The sequence below is a fragment of the Chenopodium album genome, chromosome 7 (genome assembly GCF_948465745.1).
Source record: "Chenopodium album chromosome 7, dcCheAlbu1.1, whole genome shotgun sequence".
Taxonomy (NCBI): Eukaryota; Viridiplantae; Streptophyta; class Magnoliopsida; order Caryophyllales; family Amaranthaceae; genus Chenopodium; species Chenopodium album.
The window spans coordinates 70,554,272-70,571,823 of NC_137840.1; the positions used below are offsets into that span (position 1 = coordinate 70,554,272).

The window sequence follows — 17,552 nt, forward strand, 5'->3', positions numbered from 1 at the left end:
ACTGCTTGTTTGTCCATAAGCAAAGACGCTAGCTAGATCAGACAAATCGAAAAAAGTAAACCCACTTTGAAACAATAACACGAAAATTAAGCACCATAAACACAACCAAATTGTCTCAGATTTTAGAACATTACTCACAGTTAATGCCATTGAGAACAGAGAGAGCGATTTCTTTGGCTGCTTCCTCGTAAACTTTCCTAGTAGAGTCGTTATGACCAAATACTCTGTCTGTCAATGTATAACACAAAAACAGCAGGAAAAACTTCATTCAAAAATTCAATCTAAACATGAAGATACATCAACATAAATGATAACTTTGTTTTCTTGCCTACCTTTGAAATTCAATACATGACTAAACAGCAAAAGAAAGGCAATGTACTTACCAAGACACGCATAAATCCTGCTTATAACAGGTCTAGCAGATATCTATAACAGAAACTTCAGAGTTTAAGGCGATTTGCTTACCAAAATTATAGGCATTCGGATTCATAGACCGTTCACCAAGGCCATTCTTGAACAAAATGGTGGTGCTATTGATGCTCTCCCAATCAGCAAAGTCATTGCTTTGGATTTCCTTTTCATTAAGAGGCCTTAATCTAACAGATACAAATATTTTTTCGTGGCGAGCATTATCAGACCCTTGTGCATTCCATTGCTGCAGGTCCTGATCCCCACCTGCCACCATCTTTCCACCCTTTGCACCTTCCTCCTTTCAACTCTTTAGCATACAATGATCATAATCTCGGGTTCCTTTGTTGTCGAAATCAGCTTGTTGGAGATAACTTAGATCTTTATTTGGTTGTTTGTTTTTGTTATTTTTAGCAAACTCTGAAGCCAACACAATGAAGATGTCAAAAAATTTTGACTTTATTTTCTTTGCCAGAATGTAGCATTACAAAGAAAAAATTGAACATGTCAAAAGAATTTATTTTTTTTAAAATAACTGTAATTTTATATGATGGGAATCCAATCAATCCAATACATTGCACAGCTGTTTGAATGTTTAGAAAATACAGGTAGATTCCTTGAAAGATTAAAAGATAAAAATCATTTTCAAATGGAGTTTTTAGAACATGACCATTAAAAAAAAAAAAAAAATTGACATTTTTTTTTTACTTAAAGTTGATAAATTCAATCAAATCTTAATTTGCAATGCTTAATATAATGGAATTATCCTATACAAATTACATGAAAGATTGAGAAATTAACATTAAAAAAGGTGAAAAATTCAAGTGCAGTTAAAATTTGTTACCTCCTTGAAACAAATGTTTAAGGTGAAAATTTCTGGGTTGAAAATGAAATATAGAACCAAAGTGTACAACTTTTTTTTCAGGGTAAAAAATTGATAAAACCCCACCAAAAAAAAAAAAAAAAAAAAATTTACAGCTTTAATGACGTTGATTATTTTTTATCCCTAAACAAAGGTTGTTTATTAGATGAGAACGTGAAGGGAAATAGAAGGAGCAAGAAAGGCGAAAAAATCGGGAGAAGAGTAGTTTTTACAGTTGTTTTTTATGGGATTTTGTATTTTAAAAGATATAGACTTGTTAACAGAACAAATAACTGTCATTATTTCTCACTATTGGTCAATCAAACAACTAGTCTAACCGCTATTTCACTTGAAACTTGCCCATTTTTCTCAAAGCAAGATAGGTGAACCCAATTCGGAGTCATTTTATTTCTAATTTTTGAGGTTAAAATACAAATTGAGAAAAAAATAACTTTGAAAAATAATTACATCTAAGTGTATAGGAAAAGATCAGAGTACGTTTTTCTTTAACCGGATGTATTATTTGTATAGGCGAGTTGTACATTTGAGTGTGTGTCAATGTAGATCGAGTTAAAAAATTTGAATTATTCACAGACAAAAGAAAATAGAGAAATAATAACAATAAATAGGACCAGTAGTATTGGTCCTCCACTATGGACAAGGCCACAAGGGATTACTAAGCCATTATGTTTTTTGTGTTCTTCAACCTACCCACTTGTATTTACTCTTTATTTTGCAAGATTAGGCTAATTGTAATACGAAACATTAAAAATTAATTTTAAAAAACATATTCTATATTTGTTGTTAAGCTCGTGTGTTGTCCGGGCTATATTATCGTAGTGTTCTTATGTGATTATACTTTGTAATCTGTATATTTATTTTATTTCAGGTACTTAACGTTTAAATAGATTCTTATGTTCATAATTGTAAAAAACTATAATCATATTCCAATCGCAACTTATTTGTCTTTGTAACACGATATTCATATCACTATTGTAATTTCTTCGTACTTATCCAAATATATCATAAGTAATGGTCCATCAAGTTTACCAAAAGAATAAGATTCACGAATATGATAAATGGATCTTATATTAAAGCATATTTCAAACTTTTTACAATGGTATAGATTAGATTCCCGACCAACAAACAAACCGGCCATATACTACCTCTGTTATAGATTATATACAACGATTTGACATAAAGCAGAGAGGGAAAATGTCTAAATGTTGTATATAACCCATAACGGAGGTAGTATTAGAGTAGAAATTTCAAATAGTCATCCATGAAATTGTATATATCAATTCAATATACATGACAATACATTTCGGCACTCCGGAGCCAAGAACCTAATGTGCGAGTCTTGGAAAAGATAGTCTCACACTAATGCTTGTGGTTCGTCTAAAGTTAACTCTAAAAATACGGTAAAATCTTAGCCCTTAAATAGACATTCAAGCCGGGATGGGGTGGTGCTTGGATAATGATGACCCGTTGGATGATCGGATCATTGGTGGAAGTAACTTCGGGGTTTGTTCTTCAGCTTTACATGTGGAGGCACTGTCATGCTTGTACGGGTTACAGTGGGCTTTTGATAGTGGGTTTCATTCTCTCACGGTGTTTACTGGCTCATGTAAACTCGTTTCCCTTCTACGGGGGGATAGTCAGGGTAACATTGGTTACCTTTGGGTCATCCGCAAAATTCAGCACCTTGGCTCAACCTTTCAGTTTTGTAGTGTGTATAAGGTGGATCGTCAGCGCGTTCAAAGAGCTCATCTTATAGTTAGAGAAGCGACGGTTAACTTTATTAGCTTTTCTATTAATATGTAATCTGTTTGTATCCTTTGTCAAAAAAAAAAAAAAAAAATAGACATTCACTGGTTACACAATATGTTAATGTGAGATAATACAAGACTGAACGAAAGTAGCAACCTTCTTACAATCTCTTGGAAAATACAGCTTACCACAGTTTAATCTCTTCTCATGGTAGTAGAAGGGAAATACTTTGCTGATTTCGGTATGTCTCTCAATTGTGTGAAAGTCAAGCTAATCAAGGGTATAACCAAATTGGATAGCATACGAAACAAGGTGATCGATCTCATCCTCATTGATAACTCCATCCAAATCTATATCTGTATAATGAATAGCGCAATCAGCCCTGTAACCAGGAACACGAGCTCCAAGTGCACGAAATGCCTCCTTTAACTCTTCCTTATCAAGGCAGCCATCACCATTCTTGTCATGAGCCTTGAAAATTCTCCTCAGCTGATCTTCACTCAGACGACTCTTCTTTGATTTCGCCATACATCTTAAAATGTTTCGTAACTTCCCCCATTGACTTGCCATGTTTTCGAGCAATGCACCCCGGCCCTGTCTTGTTAGTTTACAAGATCTAACAATGAGGAGAATGTGATGCCATAGGGCCACCTGAAAGCTCCTATATATATATCAGGGAATTTCCAGTCGTTAGCAAAGAATATATACCACAATTGTGGAAGATAATGTAAATGAAATATATGGTCCATAATCCATTAAAGTTTGTAGTGATTGATCAGAATACGATCAATATCAATGGTATCACTACGTGTCTGAGATACAGAACTTCCTTCTGTAAGCAATATTGTTTATCCGCTTGTATGGTTTATACAAGCAAACGATATACTTTAAAGCAGACGTGTATCAAAGCTTTTGAGTACATATTCGACATGCATCATCAAACGATCCTATCAATAAACTTTAACACTCCCTCTATCTCATGTAGTTTTACAAACTTGCCTTTGGCACAGAGGAAGGATAGATGATAGATAGAAGATTCCAAGAAAAAGTTCGGTGAGAGAAACAGTATGGTTAAGTAAAAGATTGGAAGGAGAAAAGGCGACTTCAAATTTGAATGTAACTGTGCAATTAACTTGGTGAAGGCGTAAGGCTGATCGAAGCTAATGAGCAAAGAAATATGGTACGGAGGGAATATTATGTTAATCTATAAGCTACACCACATATTTCTTTGATACTCTCAGAATTTCCCAACAGCTGTGCCATATCTAGAAGGCTGTCCTTCACATAACATGAATAATTGACGAGTACTTATATTTTAAGATATTCCTCAATTAAATTTCCAAACTTTATATTAGTATGTCATCTTTAGGCACTCTAAGAAATTCTATAGGAATTATAACAATAGAATTTTCCAGATTTCTTGTTCTGTCAAACAGTATTGATAGATTAGTTTGATCAGTCATCTTAAGAGACTTCTTAGTCACTTCTTCTGTCAAACAGATACATATATACAAAGTATGTACTCTGTTAAAAATATAAATATAAATAAATAAAAAATGTTTTAAAAAAATGTTAAATACAAGATAGAAATTCACCTTCAATTTGATTTACATGGTATAGTCTCCTCAGCAATGTAATCTCTAGACCTCTTGTGATATGATCACATGAATCACACGATTTTCCACGTCAGAAACAAAAATTCTGCATACAAGTCAATTGTTTAATACATGCTGAAAATCAATTAAGCAGAAACGTTTTTATGTCAAATATACTGGGAAAAAACACAGTTTTTTAGGGAAAAAAAAAAAAAAAACAGCTTTGAACTGCGGTGTTTCCCATGCATAACTGTATCTATGTCTTTTTATGTACAAACTAGTCTTCCTGTCTAGAGAAGGATTAATACTGATTGCTGGTCCTGTTAAGTATTTGCAGATATCTGAAAAACAGACAATTTGAAACAACAGGAAACGATGACCACTTTCCAAACAAAAAATAATAAACCATTGAAAAGTTTCAATGGTAAAAATTCACATATCAAAAGCAACACTCAAATGGTTAAAATTTACATCAAATGTCACCTGGGTCTCACAATCTGTTACTGTGAGATTGTCTAATACAAGATTTTGCAGAGCCTAGATAAAAGCCTTACTACAACCTCTTACACTGGAACGATACAGCTTGCCACAATCTAATCTTTTATCATGGTAGTGAAAGAGGAAAAATTTGCTGATATTAGTACGTATTAATCTATATATAGGGTGTAATAGTAAAGCTAATTAAAACTATAACCATAATGGGTAGCATAAGAAACAAGGTGGTCAATCTCATCCTCATTGATAGTTCCATCCAAATCTATATCTGAGTAATATATAGCACGACCAGCCCTGTAACAAGGTATACGAGCTCCTAGCGCACGAAATGCCTCCTTTAACTCTTCCTTATCAAGGTGGCCATCACCATTCTTGTCGTGAGCCATGAAAGTGTTCCTCAACTGCTCTTCACTTAGAGGATTCTTTCTTGATTTCACCACCCATTTTAGAGCTTTTTGGATTTTCCCCCATGCCATAGTTTTTGCTAAATGTCTTTAATTTACAAGAGCTAATTAGGAGGAGAATGTGATGCCAAAGGGCTATACAAAAAACTCTTATATATAGGGGAATTCCAGTAGTGAGCAAAGAATAAAAAAACATGATTGGGCAAGATAATGCAAATTATAGCTTAATTAAAAAAAATGCAAATAAATATGGTCAATGATCCTTAGAATTGCGTAAAGTTGGACTTTTTTAATAAAATTTCTGAGTGGCAAATCAGACTACAATCAAATATCAGTAGTGTATAGCTTTAAGAGAATTTATTTAGTTCAGGAATCAAAGTTGTTTACCCACATGTTTCTTCTAATATATGATTTGGAATAGAAAATGATAGACCCTTTATGCAGATGTGATTCTAAAGTTTGCCCTGAGCAATACATACTGTATATTTTAGGCTACTTAATATTCTACACAAGCATCTTCAAACAATATGTTGTCTACTCGTCTAGTCGTCTATTGATTTATATTAATATTCCCTCGTTTCATTTTTCTTAATGGAGACTGAAAAAGAAAAGTGCAGAGACAACCAAATCAAGTGTGCAATAAAATATGGTACAGTGGGATTATTTCTGAAGGACAGTTCTACCACATAAGTTTTGATGATCTAGAATGTTCCAACAGCTGTACATAATTCTAATAGACTGTGGATCACATAGCATGAAGAGTTGAAGACTACTTATCTACTAAGATAGTCCTCTACTGAATGTTCAAACTTTGACAGTCAGGCACTCTATGGAATTCTTTAAAAGATCTAATGAGATTAATTCAGAAGTTCTTGCTCTGTCAAACAGTTTGATTTGTTAAATAAAAACATTTACCAGTTCAGATTGCACCAGATTCTCAGACTAATAGTTTATCTATCGTCCAATGAGACTATGAAAGATTTTAAGTTCAGTCAAACAGTTTTAGTTTCTTATAAAAACAGAAAGGAAAAAATAAAAATAAAAACTTTTGCAAGATAGGAATGCACCTTGAGATTAATTATGTTGAGATAATGTCCTTACTTCTCAGCTATGCAATTTCCAGAATTCTTCCATCAGAAACCAAAATTCTGCATACAAGTTACAAAGTGTCAACAGATGAATAGTGCTGAAAAATTCATCAGAATTCACCTTCTGAGAAACAAATAAAGAAAACATCTATTCTCGGTCCAAAGGAATCACAAATAAGAGTAATAACTTTACGTCCAAGAACCTCACTACAGTATGGCAGTATGTATACCAGTCCTCTCCTAGAACTTTCAATTCCTCATTTATCATCATGACTATAGAATCAATTAAGTCCCTGTTAGATAATCGGCAGGACTGAGTTGCCAAGTATCAAGAAGAATATAATAACAGAAAGCCCACAAAGCCAAATCAGTAAATCTTGCACGGTGCCAACACAGGATATTGCCACTACTTTTATTCTGAAAGATTTTCAGGATCAACAATCCAAACATCTGGATAAAAAGACTAATTTAGAATATCCAAAGATATACGGAACTCCCTATTTCGGAAGAAGATTCAGATAAGAGCTGGTTTAGTCAGAACGTGACATGATGGTGACCTTGAGACTTGTGAATTCCTACAGAAAAACCTACACGCAGCACAGAGAAGTCGAAAAGATGATAAGTGTATTTATAGTATGGTTGAATTTTAACATGTGAATAATTGGGTCTCTTACCCTGTACATAGATATAAAAAAATAACATAAAGAAATTATAAGAAGCAAGGTTTTAAGCATCATCCTCATTGTCCACTCCATCCAAATAATTTCTGAATTAATTTTTTTGTAAAGAGATATCTGAATCAAGAATGGCGCTATGAGCTCTATAACTACAAAGAGAAGACCCTAGAGTGCAAAATGCCTTCTGCTTGTCCTTGTCGAGGTTATTGTCACGATAAACCAAAACCCTCTTTAGCTTCTCTTGAATAACAGGAATCCTCTAAAAATACACAAAGTGGACTAGAGTTTTCCAAAAACTTCTCCAAGAGAAAAGAAATTAATATTTTGAACATGTCAGAAGTTCCGATGTCTTATCAAATTGTGTTATTCTGAACATCAATAAACTGATACAGCTGCTAAAGTCTCTTGATTTGTCAAATGACATAAAAAATGCTCAATATGATCCCTAACTGCCAAAAAGAAATGTACAAGGGTGTCTATCAGACATACAGTGGCAACCTTCTCCAGAATTTTTCTTGAAGTGGACAATGTAATGTACTAAGATATTATTAAATGCACTTTAATAAAGAACAACAATGGAAAAAATTAATCTCAGGGGAAGTTTAACCTGAAAGTGCCTTGATAAAATTCAGCTCATCTTGTATGACAACAGAAAAAAGTAACCTGCTTTTTGGTATAGTGCAGTGGCCATTAAGTTATGTTCGGAAAGAATCCAACAACATCAGTATCATACTGCTCAGGGGGGGTTTGTTGAAACATCTCTACCTAATCATGAGCTTGCAGACACTAACAAGTGATGCAAGACTATGCTGTTACAGTGAATAGAAGCAGCATGCCTTCACAAAGCCTATGTATGGCCAGGACCAGGCTGCATTAATTGTATCTAATTTGTAAGTTTGAGTATTTCTCCATCAAATTGAAAAAGATCCCTGTTTGTAAGCTTTGATATACATCAAATTATCCAAGTAACACTGCAAAAGTTAAAACAGAGCAGCAGAGCCACGACACAGAATTGTTGCATGTTACCACAATGGGGGGTTTCTTCTTAATATTGCTGAGCTTCCAGGTAGACGACATCACAATTCAACGTTTTCAAGAAAACCCCAATTAAGTAGAGCTCCAAATTCAAATTCATTCCTTCTTGCGGCTATAGCTGAATCTCACAAAAACTACTTTACCAGTAATCACCACAAGAGCATTTACCATTTTTAAAATGATGAAATCTCTTGACATCTCTCACAACTATTACTCTCTGTACTATTTTCGAAATGTACTTGATTGCATTGTGGCAGTCCCCACATATCCTGAGGTTCTTAAATACCCTAACTGTGGCTCCTACAGGAAGCTTTAAGAGCCCATAAGCAACTGCAAGTTTTTCACTGTGAGTAGTCAAACTGTGCTCTTTCTGCTCTGTCTCCATATCATGCAACACATACTTAGTATCAGGAACATATCCCAGTTCCCTTAATTTCGGTCCCAATTGCTCAAGATAGTCGTACACTTCTTGTACGTCTGGGTGTGAAGTATCATCCACCAAGAATACATTAACCTTATTTTCGACATCTATCCAACTACAAGCAGGCTCTTTTTTCACACCTTGCTCTCTCATTAACATCCTCACCCTTGCCACATCAACCCACTGGCCAGCTGCAGCATACATATTTGATAACAGTATGTAGGTACCATCATGTTGTGGAATTAAGTCCAATAGTTTTTCAGCAGCTTTTATACCAAGGTCTAAGTTCCCATGAATCCGGCATCCAGCAAGCAGAGCTTCCCAGATAGGTGCTTTTGGCTCAAAAGGCATTTTATTGATCAGTTCCTCAGCTTCCTGGAATTTTCCTGAACGACAAAACAAATCAATCATCCTCGCATAATGATCTTCTCCGGCAGAAATATGATATTTATGCATGGAATGAAAATAATGCCTCCCTTCATCGACCAACCCAGAGTGAGTACATGCAGTGATAATAGTAAGATATGTAATCCGATCAGGTAGTATCTTAGCTTTAAGCATCTGCTCAAAGAGTTCCAATGCTTGACCGCCATCTCCGTGCTGCCCAAAAGCTGCAATCATGGCATTCCAAGAAACAGAATCTATAGAAGGCATGGTGGAAAACATTAAGTCAGCATCCTCAACCACACCGCATCTTCCATACATTGTTATCAGAGCATTTGCCACTGAAAGGCTCGACTCATATCCAAAGCGAATTACTTGACCATGAAGCTGCCTCCCTTGATCTAGTGCTCCAAGATTTGAACAGGCCGTCAATGCCCCAGCATATGTATAATCACACGGCTGAAATCCTTCCATCCTCATCTTATTAAGTAGCTTAATACTTTCTTCTCCTAATCCACTTTGTGCATATGCTGCTATCATCACAGCCCAGGTCAAAAGGTTCTTCTCTGGCATTTTGTTGAAGAATTCTTTCACTTCTAAAATCTGGCCAGCAGTCACATAGCCTGACAATACTGCATTCCAGGAAACTATATCTCTTACATGCATCTCTTCAAAAATATGCCGAGCTTCACAAATTCTGCCACATTTAGAGTATAATGTGACCAATGCATTATTTATAGAAGATTGGACTTCAACTCTGTGTCTTACTCTATCTTCCTTCCGCAAAATGCGAGCATGTATCTCCTTTCCATGCCAAAACATACCAGAATCAGCACAGGCACCAAGAACATTTGTATATGTATATTCATCGTGCTGAATTTCTTCAGCATTCATCCTTCTAAAAAGGTCCAAAGCCTCTGGATACAAACTATGGTGCACATAACCCGAAATCATTGCATTCCACACAGCCACAACCTTAACACCGGTTGAATCAAAAACTTCTCGTGCTGAATCAAGGTCATCATTCCTTGCATACCCAGTAATCATTGTTGTCCATGTCAGCTCATCCTTCCCTTGCATCTCATCAAAGAGTTCCCGAGCCACACCCAACAATGAACTAGATGCAACAAAAGGCGAAGAAGCACACTTCACATACAGCGATATAAGTGCATTCAACACCGATGTAGAGCACCCCGTTCCAGACTTCACCACGGCACAATGCAGCTGGTAACACTGCCTTGCATCATCTGCAATCAAACTTAAAGAACTAAGAACACTACTATACGTAAAATGATCAGGCCTAACACCATCCCTCAACATATCCCCAAACAATTGAATCGCAGAAACACCATCACTGTTATGATTATACCCTGTGATCACAGCATTATAACACACAACATCACGAATATGAAATGGGATTTCATCAAAAATCCTTCTTGCCTCCTTCATCTCCCCCAAATTGCAGTAAGCAGACACTATAGTGGTTCTCGCTACAATATCTGGTTGGGGAATTTTATCAAACACTTGGTGTGCATACCCTAGATTCTTGCATTTACAGTATATATCAATCAGGCGGTCGATAATATGGCCTCTTGGGTTGAACCCAGAAGTTATCATGTGGGCATGGATGGTCCGAGCAAGGGACTGCGAGGTGGGGCTTGGCGGGAAGCATCGTTGGAGCGCGGCGGCGTAGCGGTTGGCTAATGCCTTGACGTCTATTTTATCCGGGAAATTGGTGCGGGTGAAATTGATAGTGTGTTGAACTGCATTTCTCATTTCTGGGTTTGTCAAAAATCATGGTCTTTCTCTCTCTTCTTGCTTCTCTTCAATGGAGGTTTTGGAAGATGGAAAGAAGAGGGAAAAAGGAATAGCACCCATTGAGAAAAGTTGAGATTTTTTGGAGGGAAATATGAAAGTTAAAATATGGTTACCAATCTCTATTTGAGGATTAAATTGGAAAATAAAAAATTATTATTAGGGTTATTTTACTCTAGTGTGAAATTGTATAAAAGTTAAGTTTTTCGACTTAGAAACTTACAGCAAAAAAGTTGATCAATATATATACATATAATACATTTGTGTTTGATTAATAAGTTACGGAGTACTTAATAACTTTAATGGTCAAAACATACTAACTTTTCAGTTCAATAAATTTGTTGAATATATACGATGAAAAACATGTCTCCAATGAGAATATGTAATATAAGTTGGTTCTGTTTAAAAAAAATATCTCCAACAAGAATGTGTTTTCACTTTAAATTAAACTTCGATTGATCTTTTTGCTCAATGGAAGCTCAAATTTGGGTATTATAATCAACAATCACCATTTAGTACCTTCAAACTTACAAGTGCTAAATTTGTTGAATCCAACTATGGCATAATGATTGTGAAAATTTTACACTCTTTGATGAGCGCATTAAAAAAGCGTTCTTTTTTAGGATCAAACACCAAACTATACTGACCATGTGAATAAACTTTGTCAAACGACAATAGAAGATCGCTTTATATGATCGATGTGGAGAAACGTCTTAATAAGTTCAAGTTAGTCTCTTTCCTCCACTGCTTATGGGAGGCAAATGCAACAACATATTTCACAAAAATTAAGATGTATTACCATTTACATGTTTTTTTTTTTTTGGTTTAACTCTTGTAACAATTAGCTCTCCTATATCATTTGTAATAGCTTTCGTTTCCTCATTACCAAAAAAAAAAAAAAAAAAAAAAAAAAAAAAAAAACCCTTAAAAATTTGAAAGAAACTACTTCTAATATTTTTTTTTTTTTTTTTATTTTATTATTTAGAGTTTGGACAGTAATAATTAATAAAATGTTTATTTTATGATATGTTCCCTAATTTGTAAGTTGCTACTAGGACTTGACAAACAAATTTTTGAAAGGTGAAAGAGAAAGAGGCGTTGACATCAGCTCAACTAGGATAATTTCTTTAGTCCCTTCACCATTTATAACCACAATCACTTGATTGTCAATCCGTTATTAACTAACAACGAACTCATCAACGAATTTGGCAATGCTAAGGTAACTCTTATTGTTTCACTGCAAAACTTTGAGTCGTCTTAAGGTCAAAGCCAATGAACACTAGTTATCTTTTTTTTTTTTTTGGGAAAAAAATACAGTAACCTAAATAAGCTCAAAGAGCAAAACACAAAAGAAGAAAAAAGACAAACAAAAAAGCAAAACTAAAACCAAGACACCCAGTCCATCACAACCAACTAAATCCTACCCTTGATCACAACATGAGCCCAAGTCAATCGCTCGCTTGATTCCTCCAATATAATGACATGAAGGTCTTTCAGGATTGTCCTTATAAACATTAACTTACTTTTGGTCCGAATTTATTACATGGTTTGTTAACCAATCCGCAGCTCAATTAGCTTTCCTATAACAATAAACTCAAGTTCGATGACATATGTCATCTAAAAATCTGTCAATGCAAAGTTTGTTATTTCAAATAGACTATAAGTGTCTTACGGCCTATTCTCTTACGTTGAAATTCAGTTTAGTTCAGCTCAGCTCAGCTCAATTCAGTTCAATTCAGTTCAGCTCCTAATTTCCTTCTCTTATAAAATATTCAGTTCAGTTCAACTCAGCTCAGTTTAGTTCAGCGCCTAATTTCCTTCTCTTATAAAATATTCATTTCAGTTCAATTTAGTTCAGTTTAGCTGAGTTCAGTTAATGAGAACAAGCCTTACTCATCCCTTTTACAATCTTAAATAATAATACTAAGGAAAATAATCAATCAATATAAATATGAATTGGTGCATGACACCAAACTATTAGCCAGCTAGAACTAATTAATCCACTTTTGAACTCTTCAACCCACCCACAAACTAACAACCCAACCAACCAACTAATTATTATCATTAAAAGTCTATATTTCACATTAACTCAATTTATTAATCACTTATTTTTAAGCCCACCAAAATCCAATAAAATACAACACTGCTGAATATATTTATTTATTATTTATTTCAGAAATTTAAATACGTAGTATCTTAACAAATTCAGATAATTTCCAAAATCCAAAAATTAATTTTTTTTGACTGAAAAATTAAAAATGAATAAAGTTTTTTTTTAATAATTAATTTGTTTTCTATTTTTCTGGGTAAATTGTCAAATTTACCATTTTCTCTCTCCTCCATTGTTACTCTTACTCCCCCACCACCATCTCCATCACCATCATCATTTCTCCACCAGAAATTCACAGACTAAGAAAAAGACACACCCAAAAAGAGAGAGAAAAAGAAAGAAAAAATACCCAAAAAAACAAAAAGAAAAATAAAAAGAAAAAGGGTAGCTTTAATTTTCTCTCTCCTCCTCAAATTTCAAACCTTTCATTTCAGATCTAGTGCTGAAATCATCTTCCCATCATTTTTATGAGCAAAACCCAGAAATTTATCCCCCCATTTTACCCCTTTTTCTCTCTCCTATTTATGATTCCTTAGTTGTGAATCAAAATTTTTTTGGGGTTTTTTTTTGAAACCCTAGAAAAATCAAAATTAAACTCTCACTCAAACCCTAGTTTTCGACAATGGCGACAAGAGGGTCGAGATTGGAGAAAGTTAAGCGGATTTTCCAGCAATTTGATTTGAATAAAGATGGTGGGCTTAATAGAGCTGAAATGGCGGCTTTAGTTGTTGCTGTAAACCCTAGGGTTAAGTTTTCCGACGAACAAATTAATGCAATTCTCGACGAAGTTTTTCGGACTTATAAAGAATTTATTGATGAAGATAAGGGTTTAACTTTTGATGGGTTGTTAAGAACTTATGATGATGGTGCTGGAGATGTTGATCGTGATTTTGAAGCATTGAATCTTGATTTGGTTGCTGGAGAAGGCGAGGATTCGATTGCGGAAGCTTCGACATCGTCGGTGGCGGATGATCGAGCAATGGAGCCTCAAAAGAAGCAGAGGACTGCAGCTTGGGCGGCGTCGCCGAATCATGGGATTGTTTTTGATGAGACGTGGAAATTGGTGGATGACTTGGAGATACTTGTAAAGCGGTTGAAAACTAAACAAGCGAAAGATGGGAAAATGAAGAATGATAATTCGGATATGTATTCGGATGCTGGGTGGTCTAGGGAGTTTGGGCCGTCGTCTTCCGAGGTTTCGGAGAGGGTGAATTGGGTGGAATCAGGGCATGATTATGCAGCATTTGTGAAGGAATTAGGTGGGTTAAGGGCTAAGGCAGACGGGGCGAGGTCGAGGGAGGAGGCATTTGATGGGCACATGGCAATTGGCAGGGTATTGTATGAACATCAGTTGTTTAAGGATGGTTTAGTGAGTTTTAAGAGAGCTTGTGAGCTGCAACCAGTTGATGTTAGGCCACATTTTCGAGCCGGGAATTGTTCGTATGCATTGGGGAAGTTTGGGGAGGCGAAGGAAGAGTTTCAATTGGCATTGGAGGCAGCTGAAACTGGTGGGAATCAATGGGCTTATTTGCTCCCTCAAATTCATGTCAATTTGGGAATCACCCTTGAGGCGGAAGGTATGGTTTTAAGTGCTTGTGAACATTATAGAGAAGCTGCTATATTGTATCCTACTCATTATAGGGCTTTAAAGCTTTTGGGTAGTGCTTTATTTGGGGTAGGGGAGTATAGGGCAGCTGTGAAAGCATTGGAAGAGGCTATATTTATGAAACCTGATTATGCTGATGCACATTGTGATTTGGCTTCGGCCTTGCACGCGTTAGGGGATGATGAGAGAGCTATTGTAGAGTTTCAGAAGGCGATTGACTTGACCCCGGGTCATGTAGATGCCTTGTATAACTTGGGAGGGCTTTATATGGATATGGGGAGGTATCAGAGAGCTTCTGAGATGTATACTAGGGTTTTGACATTGTGGCCAAACCATTGGCGGGCACAGCTCAATAAGGCGGTTTCCTTGTTGGGTGCTGGTGAATCCGATGAGGCTAAGAAAGCAATGAAGGAAGCCTTGAAGATGACAAACAGGGTTGAGGTGCATGATGCAATTGCTCATATGAAGCAATTGCATAAGAAGAAGGTGAAGGCTAATGGAGGTTCCAATGGAGAGAATTCTTTCACCATTGTTGAACCCTTGAAATTTAAGACTCTCGGTAGCAAGACTACCTCTAGACAGGAGTTGGCAATTGCCCTTGAGATCAGGGCTTTTCAGAGATTGTCGAGATTGAATAGGTGTGATGTAGATCTTTTGATGAGGGAAATTAGTGATAGTGATGTGCCCTTGTCATTCTCTGGTACCGGTATTCCAGAGAAATCCATTCGCAAGAATGCCCTGGAGGGAATTCTCCGCAGGCTGCTTGGTTTCTTGAAACCTGAGACATTTCAAGAAGCAATCAAAGCCATTAATGAGAGAATTCTTTCTGTGTTAGATGATTCTGGACTGTCTAGAGTGGATATTGGTATGTTTTATGCAATAATCGCTCCCATTTGTGGTGGTTCATTGGAAAAACGGAAACGTGTTGCATTCGAAGCTCTTCTGTATCGGCCTGTCAATGAGGGTAATGGGCAGCTCAGAAAATCTGATGCTACCAGATATATGAAGACGTTGAGAGCCATCTACTTTCCTGTACAAGGGTCTAGTGAGATTTTAGAAATTCATGGCGATTCAGATGCTTCTATGGTGTCTATGACAGAGTTTATTGCAATGTTTGATGACCCTGAATTTGGTTTTGGTATCTTATCCACTCTGATGAAACTGGAGAGTGGTGATCGGGTACGACATGGCCATTATATCTGTGCAGTTTGTCGCTACCCTATTATTGGTTCCCGGTTTAAGGAGGTGAAAGCTCACTTTAGCTTGTGTAATCAATGCTATAGTGAATGTAAAGTGCCTTCTTCAGTTAAGCAGGAGGAGTTTTCATTCAAGGAGTACCAAAGGGAGGCAGAAGCAGCGAAAGATAAGTTCAAATGTTTTGGTTCGAAGAAGAACTAGCCCTGAAATAATTCTGTAGTTAGTTGCATTTTGTTAATTGTGTATTAGTATTAATTTTTTTTCTTGTAAGGCTAGCTGTTTGGTGTGAATTATCTAGGTTAGATGATGTGTGCAGAAATTAATGTTGCCCTTGTACAGTGATTTTCCCCCTTGCTTCAAATGTTAATTCTTTCTGTTCAAGTTTGGATGTGCATCCTTGTTTAATCTGTTTACTGCCTTGGTTCATGCTCCGTTGATTGTTGATGGAAAATTTTCATTTTCGCTTTGTGTGCCTTCGTGCAAACTGCAAACGTGGTTGAGATGGTAGCATGACTGTCATTTGCTCATCACTTGATTTCATGATGCAAAACAGTCCCTTGGTAAAAGCTTATGTTGTTTAAATCGTTGTTTTCGTGTTTCTCAAGCTGTTCTCAGTCTTCTCATCTTGCTCTCCAGTACTTAAATGTGCACATGTAAAACATTGTTGTTCCAAGAATCTCTGCTGCTGGTTTTCAGATCACTAAATGCAGCAAGGCTTTCTGTTGCAGCAACTGCGTATAAATCGACTATATGATGACCTTATCTTTGAGGCAAAATCGGCCGCAACACTTGCAAACTCATTTTACGTTCTGAATATCCAAATTTGCCTTGAAATTGATTTTTCTTTCTTATTCCAAACTAATTGATGGATTTATCATCTCCATTAGTCATTATTTCCTTGTGTATATACTCTCATCATTCCCAAAAATTCGAATCATTTATGAAACATTACGGGATGAAAAAGCGAGTCGGACTTTAATGAACGGAGACATTCTAAATATCTTAGTAAGAATGCAAGATTCCTTTGTCTACCAATAGATAGGAATATAAGGAAGAGAGCTTGAGTCATTAGTCATTAACTCATATAAATTGTTAAATTAAAGTAAACAGAGTTTGGGTCTTTTTTTATTTTACATCTTTTTCTCAAAAAAGTGCTAAACTTTACACTTTATTCCTTTTCAAAGGACTAAAGCTTTCCTTGCTTTTTCCTGTAGTTAATTGAGGTGATTAGAAGATCTGTTATTAATACTTAAATAATTGAACTTGTTTTTATTCACCCTTTTCATTATATCATTAGCAGGTAGGAAATCATGTCCATTTGGAAGATTATGTGATGACAATGATTACTTAAACCGTCATTAACAGGATATCAATTTATCATATCTGTTGGTGGCTTACTAATAATTCATCACATTTAGTTTACTTTTGAGTCGTATTGACGTTATCAACTTAATATCATAATTAGTAGTTGATGAAGCACTCGAGTGCTATTTACGTGTTGCCCTTTGTCTATTTTTCTACAGTTTCTGTTCGGATTTAGTTATCACGTTACTAAATCCAAACAAAAGCACTACTCGTGGGATGAGGGGCATGCTGTATCATTTTTAGCATGTTTCCAATTATCTAGTAGTCTAGTACTAGTATGAATGAAATCCGAGTTGATTACATGATTAAAGTAGTCAATT

The 17,552-nt window shown here is 35.8% G+C and overlaps 2 protein-coding genes and 1 long non-coding RNA gene across 3 annotated transcripts; 1 reads left to right on the forward strand and 2 right to left on the reverse strand.

Moving 5' to 3' along the window:
• Positions 1-2,350: 2,350 nt before the first annotated feature.
• LOC145638304 (uncharacterized) lies at positions 2,351-7,181 on the reverse strand. Its single transcript, XR_014114645.1, has 3 exons — positions 6,602-7,181; positions 4,636-4,741; positions 2,351-3,701 (listed from the first exon to the last, which is right to left on the reverse strand). It is a non-coding gene; the product is annotated as an uncharacterized LOC145638304 (long non-coding RNA).
• Positions 7,182-7,644: 463 nt separating this feature from the next.
• LOC145638305 (pentatricopeptide repeat-containing protein At1g25360-like) lies at positions 7,645-11,036 on the reverse strand. The gene has a single exon (XM_081689271.1). It carries the CDS (start codon positions 10,913-10,915, stop codon positions 8,474-8,476), a length of 2,442 nt encoding a protein of 813 aa, XP_081545397.1. The 5' UTR covers positions 10,916-11,036; the 3' UTR covers positions 7,645-8,473.
• Positions 11,037-13,311: 2,275 nt separating this feature from the next.
• LOC145639366 (putative TPR repeat-containing protein At1g05150) lies at positions 13,312-16,248 on the forward strand. The gene has a single exon (XM_081690594.1). It carries the CDS (start codon positions 13,687-13,689, stop codon positions 16,066-16,068), a length of 2,382 nt encoding a protein of 793 aa, XP_081546720.1. The 5' UTR covers positions 13,312-13,686; the 3' UTR covers positions 16,069-16,248.
• Positions 16,249-17,552: the final 1,304 nt, after the last annotated feature.

Excerpts from the sequence above, each read along its gene's own strand:
- LOC145638305 (XM_081689271.1), bottom strand. The coding sequence starts at position 10,915 with ATGAGAAATGCAGTTCAACACACTATCAATTTCACCCGCACCAATTTC.
- LOC145639366 (XM_081690594.1), top strand. The coding sequence starts at position 13,687 with ATGGCGACAAGAGGGTCGAGATTGGAGAAAGTTAAGCGGATTTTCCAG.